This window comes from Salmo salar, chromosome ssa16, assembly GCF_905237065.1.
Source record: "Salmo salar chromosome ssa16, Ssal_v3.1, whole genome shotgun sequence".
Taxonomy (NCBI): domain Eukaryota; kingdom Metazoa; phylum Chordata; class Actinopteri; order Salmoniformes; family Salmonidae; genus Salmo; species Salmo salar.
Window position 1 is genome coordinate 74,444,079 of NC_059457.1, and position 13,581 is coordinate 74,457,659.

Here is a 13,581-nt window from a genome sequence, read left to right on the forward strand (position 1 = left end):
AATGCTCAGACTGTCCGCAATAGGCTGAGAGAGGCTGGACTGAGGGCTTGTTGTAAGGCAGGTCCTCACCAGACATCTCCGGCAGCAATGTCGCTTATCGGCACAAACCCACCGTCGCTGGACCAGACAGAACTGACATGACCCTCCAGCATGACAATGCCACCAGCCATACTGCTCGTTCTGTGCGTGATTTCCTGCAAGACAGGAATGTCAGTGTTCTGCCATGGCCAGCGAAGAGCGTGGATCTCAATCCCATTGAGCACGTCTGGGACCTGTTGGATCGGAGGGTGAGGGCTAGGGACATACCCCCCAGAAATGTCCGTCAACTTGCAGGTGCCTTGGTGGAAGAGTGGGGTAACATCTCACAGCAAGAACTGGCAAATCTGGTGCAGTCCATGAGGAGGAGATGCACTGCAGTACTTAATGCAGCTGGTGGCCACACCAGATACTGACTGTTACTTTTGATTTTGACCCCCCCCCCCCCCTTTGTTCAGGGACACATTATTCCATTTCTCTTAGTCACATGTCTGTGGAACTTGTTCAGTTTATATCTCAGTTGTTGAGTCTTGTTATGTTCATACAAATATTTACACATGTTAAGTTTGCTGAAAATAAACGCAGTTGACACTGAGAGGACGTTTCTTTTTTTACTGAGTTTAGGTGCTCTGTAGAGCAGGCAGTGTGCACCCAGTGGTGCGTTTGGCTGCACGTATCAACCTATGAAGAGTCTTGCGGCGGTGGAGTTGCCGTACCAGGCTGTGATGCAGCCCGACAGTATGCTCTCGATGGTGCTCCTGTAGAACACTGTGAGGGCCCTCGGGGACAGGCCGGATTTCTTCAGCATTCTGAAGTTGAAGAATCTCTGTCGTGCCTTCTTCATTATGGTGTTCGTGTGGTTAGACCATTTCAGATTCTCTGAGATGTGTACCCAAGGAATTTGAAGTTATTCACCATTTCCACGGTGGCCCTATTGATGAGGCAGCCCCATTGTGGTTGATAATAGCTTATTGATGATTGATTGAGCCCACACAATTCAAACTAGACAGAATACAATTGACATTATATTTATTCCAGACAACACTTTGGGACAGTAGTTAGAAGGGATCTAGCAGGGAGTGATATGTCAAAAGCAGTGAAAAAAACTGAAGCGGAGTTTGAACCAGCAACCAACATGTTACAGGACAAGAGTATGCCCCCTTGTGCCATAAAAGTCCAGACCTCTTGGTTTAGTAATGTTATATGCAGTAGTTTAGCATCAATCTGGCCAATGTGAAATATATAAGTAGTTTTTTTAATTTCATGGTTAGAAGAGTAAGGCACAGTAATGGGAAAGAGGTTTTAAACTCATACTCTGAATCCAGTAGGTTCAAATAATACAGTCAGCAACAAATCATAATTTTATTTCAGTCTTCTTCTTACTCTATTTAGCAACCCCTTTACCTCACTCACACACACACACACACACACACACACACACACACAGACACCCACGTGCATTTCTCTTAGTCCATAGTCTTGTCACTCCAGGCCAGAGATTTCCTCTTGGCAAGTTCCATCCAGGTTGGCTGACCCCGGTGTGACAATGATGATGACGATGAAGAAGGTATGTCAGGCTTTGCGATGTGAATCTCAGTTTGACCATTGCTAGATTCCTCCTAAGATAAAATACAGAGATGACATATTACTAACTGAAGTGGACACATTACATGAAGACTTACTCTGATTGAGTCAGTTGTTTTTCCTCACCACGTGAACTGATCAGGAAAAACGTCTCACCCTAGTGGGGTCACAGTCAAATATTTACCATAGTCCCAGTCGGGAGCGCTCTTTCTGTCCATTTCTCCACAGGCATCTTCTCAGCTCTCTTCAGAGACGTGGAGGATCTCTCAGACGCTCCTCGTAGAGTTGGTCTGGTTGGCATGTGAGGTTGGGAGGACGGTTGTGTCAGCTGTTGAGCTGTTCCTTGTGGTGTCGGTTGTGATGCTGTTTGTGTGTTAGGCTGATCTGAAGGCAATGTTTTGAGTTTAGCTGTCAGTTGCATTCCCCGTAGGATTGGTCTACCGCTTGGTATTGGTGGAGATGGTGGTTGTACCACTGGGGGTGATGTTTGTTTTTGCGAGGCTGTTTTTGCGAGCCTGTTGTTGCGAGGCTGTTTTTGCGAGGAGGTTTTTGTGCTTGGCTGAGATTGTGATGGAGGTTGTGTTGATGGCTGAGCTGTTGGTTGTAATCTAGGCTGTGGGGCTGGGGTTGGAGCTGGCCGTGGTGATGGGGTGTACTGGGGCGTTGTTGTCCCCCCCTGTCCCAGGCTCTGTCTCTGGACTGAGATGCTGTTGGAGACTCCTGGTCTTTTCCCGGGCCATGGACATCCAGACAGGCTCCGATCCAGCTGACCCATTAGACCCAGGGGTCTCAGCCCCTCTTGGGAGCCCCAGAGCAGGTCTGGAGGATGGACCTTTGTCTGAGGAACAATGGGTGACATTATTGAAATCAAATCAAACTTTAGTTAAAGTGTATTTAAAAGATACTGTGGTGTTTGAGGACTGGAGTTGTGAATCCATTATATTTATCAGATAATCCTAATTTATTCTGTGGTTCATTTGGTTTGGTCGATATTGGCAATATTATGATTGTAATAAGACCTCTGTTTCACCTCAAACAGTGCCCCTGTAATTATTTGGACAGTGAAGCATGTTTTCTTCTTTTGGCTCTATACTCCAAAAGTTTGGATTTGAAATCAAACAATGACTATGAGGTTAAAGTACAGACTGCGATCTTTAATGTGAGGGTATTTTCATGCTAGGAATATGGGACCCAATACTAAACATTTTACTACTTTAATAAACATACGTGAATTTGTCCCAATACTTTTGCTCACCTAAAATGGGAAGACTATGTACAAAAAGTGCTGTAATTTCTAAACGGTTTTGATTGGAGGGGAAATAGCCCACTCTGATTCAGAAGTGCTCATTATACTGTAACTACTATTGTATGATTATTAGAGAAGTGTTCAGTGGTTCAGTAGATGTATATTACCTGGGTCTAAAAAGGCATCTACTACCAGGTCAGTATCATCATCATCTAAGGATAGAACCAAGACAGTGCCTACAGGTGAGTACATGCTATTGAAACAAGTCCCTCAGTAGACTGACATTGCTGCAACCGTGTGAGCTGGAACACCTTGTTAGTGCAAAGTTAGTTAGTGCATAGTCCAAGTTAATAGTTATTCAATATAGACTCAGCGATATGACGTAGATTCAGAAAGTAAACAGCATAGTGGGTCAATTTCCGCAACAACTCAGAGCGTTGAACGCGAGGCTCAACTTCTCCGCTGAACTATCGACGATGTTCTAGAGGACATACGTACCTTGGTTCTCGTTGAGTCTGTTTCTGTCAGGGGTGTATGAGGGGGGGCAGTCAGACACTTGTGACGGGCCCTTCCTCGAAGCCTTATTTGCCAAGTCACCCCTGACCTTTGAACTTGTGCCAATTTCGCCTTTGACTGGTTCTGCAGTTGTTGAGACAATACGACACTTAACCCTGAATTCTTGGTCCCTTTCCAAGCGATACTTCAGAGACTGAGAAGTGGTGCGCAGCTTCACTCCGAAAGCACTCCTCTCCTGCTCCTTCTCCTCATTTCCCTCGCTCTGCCCATCCCTTTTATCTCCTCCCTTCAGTCCTGTCTCCTCCACTACTTCTACCTCTGTTTGTACTTTTCTCTCCTGAGGCGAGGGTTGTGGTTGGTTTTCCTTCAGACCTTTAAATGTGGCCTGCTCTGGTTTTACCTCTTGCCTTCTGACAGACTCCTGATGAGGGTTCTTGGCCACCAAACCCTCCCCTCCTTTTCCTTCTGCATTCATCTCCTCGTTTCTTGTCCCTGTGTGGGCACTGCCAGTGGCGCTCTTGGAACTCTGTCTCAAGGAGGAGGTGGAGAAACGGTTTGCTCTCGGCAGTGTGTCTTCATGGCCAGTAGGTGGGCCTGTCGTCCTCTGCACCAGGTCCAATTTGGAGGTTTCTTCATTAATGCCCGACAGTGGGACTGCTGTAGTCTCTCTGACAGACTCTCTCTCAGAAGCAGGTCTCTGTGTTTGTCTTATAACGCGAGGGGCAGGGGTAGGTAGAGCAGAGTGGTGTGTAGAGCTGCTGGTGTCTGCTAGGCTCACACCCTGTGTGTTTCTGCTCAACCTGTCTCCCTTGTTAGAGGTGGCAGGGGTCATATTCTCTTCTGGCTTCTCTTTTGAGGGCAGTTGATTTGTAGTGGAAGTGACATTATCTGATCCATAGACAGGGCTGAGAGGCCTGGAGAGGGTCTTTTCAGATGTAGACCCAGGCCGACTTCCCTGGTCTGAATTATCCTGGATGAGATTTCTTGGGCGTTTGACCCGGATAGGTTCCGGGGGCTTCTGTGGCTCCTCCACTGCTGCTGAAGGGGGAGTGGGCAGGCTCTGGGTCTTCAGGATGGAGGTCTTGGTCATGGGTTCTGGTAGAGGAGAGGTCATAGCCTGGAGGTAGAGAGGGTTGGTGGTGACTCGTCCCTCTGTCTCAGAGGACTCTTGTCTCTGTAATACCTCTTTCTGACCACCAGGGGGTACTGACTGCCAGGGCTTCTCCTCAGAGTCTTTTGGGGATGAAGAGAACGGTCGCATCCTCTCCTCCTCTTCCTCTCTGTCCTCGTCCTCCGTTCCATCCTGCTCTTCCTCCCTCTCAGAGAGGGGCTGGTCTGGGTCCAGGTCACTCAGGCTCTCTGAGCCAAGTCTGCTTGCTCTCTAGTAATGACACAGACAAGATTAACAGCCTGTTAAACCATGGTCTTGTATTTACACTGTAATCAAGGTATTAGAGATTGAAATGCTGCCCAGTACCCACTATGTGGTGTTTTGATGTTACACTATACAGTGAGATCTTACCAGGGGACCTTTCCTTCCCTTGGCGCTGGCCCTCTGGTTTCTGGGTTTGACAGACATGCGGTGACGGGCGGCAGAGCTGTCCAGGCTAGGAGTGTACTGGGCTGGGCTGGTGAAGTCCACTGCAGGGGAGGGCTGCAGATCACAGGGGGAAGCAGGATTCGGGGAGAGAGGACGGGAGGAGGGCTGGGAGAGGCACTGAGGAGAAAGTAGAAAAGCACATTAACAACTGAAATGGACCCAACAAACATGTTTTCGGTGAATGTTGTTAGGATGATCAGTATGTGAATGTGGGATGTGGTGTAATGCAGACAGGAAGTTGCATCACCTGCTCCTCCTCCTCACTTCCTGTCCCTGCTAAACTCAGAGAGCTATGGTGCCTGTGAGTGTCAGGGAACTGGGGATGGAATGGAATGGAGGGAGAGGTGTCAATCAAGTCACACAAGGTGGTGGAAGAGTAATGAAGAATGATGATGATAATGATAATGGTGATGATTACATTGTGTTTTGTTTGCAAGTGTACCAACAGACTCTACTGACTACAGCAAGGTTTGTTCTCTAAAAATAGATGTTATCTCAATGAGACTATCCTGGATAAATACAAGTTAGATCAATTGTATCTATGTGTGTGCAGTATATGTGATCAGCCCCATTCACCTTGTAGGAAGGCCCCTGTGCTGTTCTGTCATGGAACAAGATCTCTGGAGGGCTCTGGGGCAAACCATCATCCTCAGAGGTGGCTCCGGAATCTTCCATTCTCTTTCCAGGGATCAGCAAGGGGGGAGGGCCCAGACACATGTTCTGCTGCTGCAGTTTCAGCTGCCCAATTAGAAACAGTGCATGTGTGATGAGCACACTCCAGGACCAATCACAACAGTAGATTAGACTTATAAGGACCCTCCCACCTACGGATTCACCTGCAGTTCTCGTATCCTGCCATGTACGTTCTCCTGAGACAGAACCCTCGTCGGCTCAGAGGAGCTCTGTGATTGGTCAGCCAGGAAGATGCTGTCATGTGACAGAGCTCTGGACCCCAGTGTATTTTGACCGCCCCTGTAAGTGACACAGGTCAAAAATATGTTTACTACATACATACAGTATTTCCCAGTGGACGTGCTACTTAAACATGATAACTTGATATGCTACTATTTCCAGTGAGTGAAAGAGGTCAGATGCTTACAAACAGTCATCCTCTGAGTCGTTGTCCCGCGGAGCTACGGCATCAGCAGTGACATCACTGGCGGACTGGCTCTGCTTCATCAGTCTTTCATTCTCCTTCCTCTTCAGACGGCTTAACAAACGACTCTTCAGCACCTTGAACCGAGACTTCTTCCTCCCTGAAACCACCAGAAAGTTACTGTCCTACATTTGGTTTTGTTTGCAGAGTCAAACAAGAGACGTTTTGCTGTGAAGTTCCTTCCTGTTTGCATTGCATAATGCACTGTGTATGAATGGTGTGCTGGGAATGAATGATTTTCTAGCTACGTATGTCTGTTTACATTGGTTTAGGCATGTCAATCATTTAAAAAGAAAGAAGACAGGTGTTCTACCTGTAAGCTCTTCTCCTGAGTCCTCCACTTCCCCAGCGTTAGTATCCATGACAGGAGACTGGAGTTAGCTGCTCTTACCTAGGAAGAGAGACAGGGCAAGACAAAAACCATTCAACGACATCGTATTTAGCAACGCCAGAGGGTTGTGTTTGAACAATGGCTATTCCTGTGCCATTCAGGAGCCTGTAGACTGCAGGTTACAGCCCACCTCTATCACACCACTCCCTCCCTGGACAAAGAGTGCTTTCAGGACTGGCCTCAGACTTACTGCCTGAGTATTGGTACTGTACACACACTGCCAAATATACCTCTCTATGCCCCCCGGCGATGTGGGTTGGAGCCCTGTCTCAGCCACCCTCTGTCTATGGCCCCCTGGCGATGTGGGTTGGAGCCCTGTCTCAGCCACCCTCTGTCTATGGCCCCCTGGCGATGTGCGTTAGAGCCCTGTCTCAGCCACCCTCTGTCTATGGCCCCCTGGCGATGTGGGTTGGAGCCCTGTCTCAGCCACCCTCTGTCTATGGCCCCCTGGCGATGTGGGTTGGAGCCCTGTCTCAGCCACCCTCTGTCTATGGCCCCCTGGCGATGTGGGTTGGAGCCCTGTCTCAGCCACCCTCTGTCTATGGCCCCCTGGCGATGTGGGTTAGAGCCCTGTCTCAGCCACCCTCTGTCTTAGCTAGCTGTCTCCCTCTACATTTCCTGCAATACTGTCAAAAACACTAAAAAACATTAAAAAAAAATAATTTTTTTTTAATACATTGTCTGTCAACAGATTTTGGAGTTGTCGTATTTGAATAACATGTATTTATTTATTTAATATGTAATAATAGCACATTTGATTATCCAGCCGACATACCAGTAAATGACTTTGTCTTTCAAGAGACAAAGACCCTTCATTGATAATAGTTTCACACTCTTTTCCTTGAACGAGCTGATAACACCTCTAAACTAAGGCAACGTTTATGAAACCTAACAAACCTGATAAATGGTCTACTTTTTATCAGGCGTTAGATATTAGCTTTGCTATTGTCATTGTTCTAGCTATTTATAGTTAATAAATAAGCGCTTTTCATTTGATGTAACATTTTCTCAAGTCAAGTTTGCCAGTTCAGTGATTATTGTGTCAGCAGTTCCAATTAGTTTCAACAGTATTTCTCTTTCAGCAGATATTATGGAGCGTTTGATGTGAACAAGCGGACCAGACGAGGCTTTCAGCTCCTGTGTTGACTCTGTGCCTGGACCTGAATAGGAGTTGCCTAGCAGTCCACTGATGACGTGACGTGACATTAAATAACAAGGAGACAAATTAAACACGACCTGAGTTCAACCTTTCCCAGACTCATCATGCTTACACACACACACACGCACAGACACACGCACGCACACACACACACACGCACACACACACACACACGCACACACACACACACACACACACACACACACGCACAGACACACACACAGACACACGCACAGACACACGCACGCACACACACACACACGCACAGACACACGCACGCACGCACACACACACACGCACAGACACACGCACAGACACACGCACGCACGCGCACACATATGCACACACACACACACACACATATGCACACACACACACACACATATGCACACACACGCACAGCTCTTTCACACAATGTCTGAAAGAAGACAACAAAAAGCCTTCCCTGTAGCTCAGTTGGTAGAGCATGGTGTTTGCAACACCAGGGTTGTGGGTTCGATTCCCACGGGGGGACAGCACAGAAAAAAAATGTATGCTCTGGATAAGAGCGTCTGCTAAATGACGTAAATGTAAAACAAGGGGGTTCACCAAAGTTCTAAGCATGCCCAAACTCCCCCAATCCATCTTTCTCTAAGACATATACAAGCAGGGAGAACTCAGGGAGAAGACTGGGTTAGTGCACTGAACCCAGCCACCAAACCACATGCAGCAACCCAGTCTAATACAGCAACCCAGTCTAATACAGCAACCCAGTCTAATACAGCAACCCAGTCTAATACAGCAACCCAGTCTAATACAGCAACCCAGTCTAATACAGCAACCCTGTCTAATACAGAAACCCAGTCTAATACAGCAACCCAGTCTAATACAGCAACCCAGTCTAATACAGCAACCCTGTCTAATACAGCAACCCAGTCTAATACAGCAACCCTGTCTAATACAGAAACCCAGTCTAATACAGCAACCCTGTCTAATACAGCAACCCTGTCTAATACAGCAACCCTGTCTAATACAGCAACCCAGTCTAATACAGCAACCCAGTCTAATACAGCAACCCAGTCTAATACAGCAACCCTGTCTAATACAGCAACCCAGTCTAATACAGCAACCCAGTCTAATACAGCAACCCTGTCTAATACAGCAACCCAGTCTAATACAGCAACCCTGTCTAATACAGCAACCCAGTCTAATACAGCAACCCTGTCTAATACAGCAACCTTGTCTAATACAGCAACCCTGCTCTGCATCTAGCTGTCAACTGGAACATCTCCCTGCAGAGTAGAAGACTAAAGGTCGGTGCAGCTCACTGAGCAACCAACTACTGAACCACACACAGCAACCAGGCCTTGAACCCTGGTGCCCAGCAGAATGGATATCTGCAGAGAACAAGCCCAACAATAGGGAACAGCAGGGGTACTGTCTCTGGTGAAATCCTATCCTGCAGCTACAGGATATTACTGAAACTGGCTGGCCAGTCCTGATACAAACAGCACAGTACAGATGCCGTATCTTAATTTGATCATCCTATTGTTGAAGGAATTGTAATTTCCACAAATGTCAGACTGGATTTGCCCTAATGATAAATGTATCAACCCCTACAAAACATGTCCATTAATTATAATCCACATATAATCCACATTTCCTGTTGCTGCAGGATTATATTCATGCTGTTTTAACTGGCTCAAATTAAGATACGGCATCTGTATACTATGTATGCACTCTGTGGTAGAAGAGCCTTTAAGAGCGATAGAGTTCAGCTAACTATCCACCTTGTTGGCACCAAACGTTCCATAATTAAAACATTCTAATTTGCATTGTAACTAGAAGTGTCAATGTCTCAGGTGTAACTTTTAGTGTCAACATGGTGTCTACTGAGATTCTAAATCAAGCCAAGAGACTGTATATGATGGCTGGCTATCCATGGATCTGTCTACCTGTGGATCTGGCGAGGATAAGCCTGTGTATTACTGTTTAATGAGATGATGAACTTGTGTAACCTTTTAGACCTCACACACACACACACCTGCGGCTGCGACACCTCAGGTGCTCGAGTGCCTGTAGTGACGTCAGCTTGGTTCCCCCCAAGGCTATAACGGAACCCCACAGCTGAGCTACTGTATAGATAAGAGGAAACCATCTATTTGTTACAGCGCCACGCATACAATAAAACAATCTGATTAAATGCTTCTGGAGTGTAAATGAATCGGGCCATTTGAATAGAAATAGATTTCAGCTGTAGGCAATGAGTGAATTATTAACTGTAAATGGCTGGGAAAATACACCTGAATGTCTAAAGAACAATAAGCAAAGAAATACATTTATGTAAATTATTTAAAAAGTTCAAAGTATAGAATATCGTAACATCTTATGACCTGCTTACCTCAGGAGGCTGGTGGCAACTTAACTGGGGAGGATGAGATTGTGGTAATGACTGGAGTGGAATCAGTTGAACGGTATCAAATACACCAAACACATGGTTTCTATGTGTTTGATACCATTCCATTCGCTCCGTTCCAGACATTATTATGAGCCGTCCTCCCCTCAGCAGCCCCCACTGCTGCTTACTTACCATGTAAGTAAATAGAAACCAGGTACCAACATGGTCCCTCCCTGGAAAAAGCCTCTAAAAAGGAAGCGTGACTGATAAGTCCTACGTAACAGCACTGCACAATGAGAGCCAAGGGACTCCTCAGTGAGCCAAACAACACAAGCCCAGGGGACCTGACACTTTCAGCAAGTCTCCACACACCACAGCAGTGCAGTGAACACATGGAATATTACCTGTTGATAATGGAGGGACTAAGGTAGAGAGCTACCCCCTATAATCTATCTCTGGGTACTAGACTAAAGAAATATGAACCAGAACTCAATGGTTTCGTGCTCTCCCTTTAATAAAGGTATTTTAACCAAACAGCCATTATGAAATCTAATTGTCCAGTGAATGATCAGCGATTACTCTGATCCTGTTCACAACCAGCATGATGCTTTATATACAGAGCAGTGTTGTTTACCAAAGGCAGTTTTATTAGATGACAATGAAGGATAACTTAGGAAAGACAAACACTGTATTGGCAATCCTCCTTCTTGCAGGATGAGTGCATGGTGGGTTTTTACAGAAACAGGTTGAAGCCTCTCTGTAGGCTTCTGTTTTGGCAGTGGAATAATCACATGGAATCTGGAGTTTTCAAAACCCTAGCACGTCCTCTTTAACCTGGATAAAACCTCCCGAGATCATAACAGTTGTTATTGTTTAGGTCGTCAGACACCATTTGATTCTTATCAGTTTATCCCATTTAGGAATGCAGAACTCGTGCTCAACACACTGTAGTTAAAAGTTCAAAGGTTATGGAACAAGAAACAGTTGAAATACTGTACAACAGCATGGAAGATCACATGTTGCAAATTATCTTATCAATGATCATTTTTATCAACAGATACAACTGTTTGTAGGTGGTTTCTAGTTCATTTACAGTAAGAGTCAAGTTCAGCCGGGTGGAATTGTCTTACCCTGTTACTGAAGAACAGCTGCTTCTTCTTCCTCTCTCTCTTTCTCTGTTTTCTCTTTCTCTCCAAGGGGAGGATGTGTCCTTCCACGCACTCACACACATACTAGTCCTCAGCCACCTCACTCCACCGCCATCTGCAAATGAAGGGAAAGAGAGAAGGAGAGGTGATAGGAGAGAGGTGATAGGACAGAAAGGGAGAGAGGGAGTGGAGAGAGAGAGAGAGAGAGAGAGTGGCGCTGCAAGGGTAGTGTTCATAGGATCAGTGACAGGAGTGAGAAAGCTGTCTTAAATGAGCTGTGTACAGAGAACAAATGTGTTGTGTTGTCCTGCATCATTTATCCCCCCTATACCTTTTAGGGTCTTCGGCAAATGTCCAAACTTAAAGACATTTCCTAAGTACTCTCATTCAAAAGTATTTGAATGTCTGAATGCAGTTACATATCTCAGTATGTGTTTATAAAGAGTTAATAATTAGAGTGAATAAGTCACTTTTCTCATAAGTTGTAATTAGTGACCCGTTGTAGGCATTGGGTCTACCTTATAGCCTCCTGGGCTTACCAGGTTTCTATAGGCTTGAAAGACAAGACACTACAAACATTGATGTTTTCACCCCTCTGTGTACTTTACTGTTTAATCCTGTGTCCTGTGTGTTATCTAACATTATTCTGACTACTCCAATTCAAGTACACTGTTATCTGAGTGAAACATTAGCCCTGGTCCTTACAAAAGCAGCTCAGGCAGTCCCACCCACCCAATCAACGGTCAGGAGCCAGACAGCTCACCTTTCTGACACCACTACCTCCACTCCCTCCCTCCCTGGACAAAGTCTGCTTTCAGGACCGGCCTTCTGAAAATCATTGTAAAATACAAACATGTAATAATAATATCTCTAAGAGTGTGGCCTTATGTTGCCTGTACAGTCAAAGGAGGAACCTGCACACCTCAGCCCAGAAAACATTGGCTAACAGAGTTAGAAATGTCCAATGTCTTGAGTGTTGCTCCCCAACAAAGAAGGCTTGTGTAAACATTAACCTCGCTGTCATGGTTTCCAGATGAGTGGTGTGGCAAGGGAGCGACTAGCTAGCATCTGTTCGATTATTAACTATCCTTACTGAGACCCACTTCTTTCTTTCATATTTATGAAGAATATGGGGTGAATTCCAAATGAAGGTATTGCAAGGTACAGTATCTTCCCCTTTCAAAGCTTTTCACATTCATCTCTCAGAGTTCAGTGCATTTCTCAGTGTTCTTCACATACGTGGAACAATTAATGGCAACTTCTGTTGATCCACTATAATGGGAACACCACTGTCATTTTTACATGTTACATTTTAATAATTTAGCAGATGTTCTTATCTAGAGCGACTTCCAGTTAGTGCATTCATCTTAAGATAGCTAGGTGGGTCAACCACACATCACAGTCATAGTAAGTACATTTTTCCAATAGCTATCAGCAAAGTCAGAGATAGTAAGAGGGAGAAAAGTAAAGTGGAGTGTTAGTTCATGACGGGGTGGGATTATTTAAGATACTCCTTGAAGAGGTGTAGTTTTAGATGTTTTGGGAAGATGGGCAGGAACTCTGCTGCCATGGCTTCAAGGGGAAGCTGGTTCCACCATTGGGATGACAGGACAGAGAAGAGCTTGGACTGGGCTGAGCGGGAGCTGCCCTCCTGCAGCGGTGGGAGAACGGAGTGCTTAGGTTGGGGTGTAGGGTTTGAGCATAGCCTGACGGTAGGGAGGGGCAGGTCCTCTTACTGCTCGGTAGGCCAGTACCATGGTCTTGTAGTGGAAAAAAATCCCATTGATATCCATTCACCTCTTTCTATTTCTATGTAGATGATTTCTGCCATTCTAGAGACCCGCTAGAACAGACATCATCAACCAGATTCGGCCTCTGGACGATTGTTTCTTGAGCGGGTGGTCAGGGGGCCAGAACATAATTACAAATCATTTGTAGACTGCAGATTGACCGCAAGAAGCCCAAACAGATCTAATATTTGACTAAAACATAATCATTTCAACCCTTTACATGTCTATAGGATCACATACACTGTGTATCTCTATCATGCATAGGAATTTTTTGTAACAGATTTTCAAATGAACAATAAAATGAAATACTTTTTTTTTTAAATGCTCAGAAAACTTGGGGGGGACTAGAAACTCTGCTCTCCTGCATCCTGTAGTCAGGCAGCAGCCTGGCAGCAACCTGGCAGCAGCCTGGCAGCAACCTTTGGATAGTCATTACCTTGGGCAGGACGCAGATATTCAGCCTACCCAATCTACTTCTGAGACAGAACAGGAGTGTTATGACACACCTGGCACACTGCTAGTCACACCATGAAACTACACACACACGCACACGCACACACACACACACACCCCAATAC

General features: G+C 45.7%; 1 protein-coding gene across 3 annotated transcripts; it reads right to left on the minus strand.

The window, feature by feature from the left end:
• Positions 1–1,048: 1,048 nt before the first annotated feature.
• On the minus strand, positions 1,049–11,463 carry LOC106574622 (CRACD-like protein). Of its 3 annotated transcripts, XM_014150607.2 has the most exons (11): positions 11,196–11,463; positions 6,452–6,529; positions 6,082–6,238; positions 5,819–5,954; positions 5,559–5,720; positions 5,230–5,298; positions 4,905–5,099; positions 3,365–4,763; positions 3,034–3,078; positions 1,805–2,458; positions 1,049–1,655 (listed from the first exon to the last, which is right to left on the minus strand). In XM_014150607.2, exons 2-10 carry the CDS (start codon positions 6,498–6,500, stop codon positions 2,229–2,231), a joined length of 2,442 nt encoding a protein of 813 aa, XP_014006082.2. In that variant the 5' UTR covers positions 6,501–6,529; positions 11,196–11,463; the 3' UTR covers positions 1,049–1,655; positions 1,805–2,228. The 3 variants fall into 3 exon arrangements, with proteins under 3 accessions (XP_014006082.2, XP_014006087.2, XP_014006086.2); XM_014150612.2 differs by lacking the exon at positions 5,230–5,298; XM_014150611.2 differs by lacking the exon at positions 3,034–3,078.
• Positions 11,464–13,581: the final 2,118 nt, after the last annotated feature.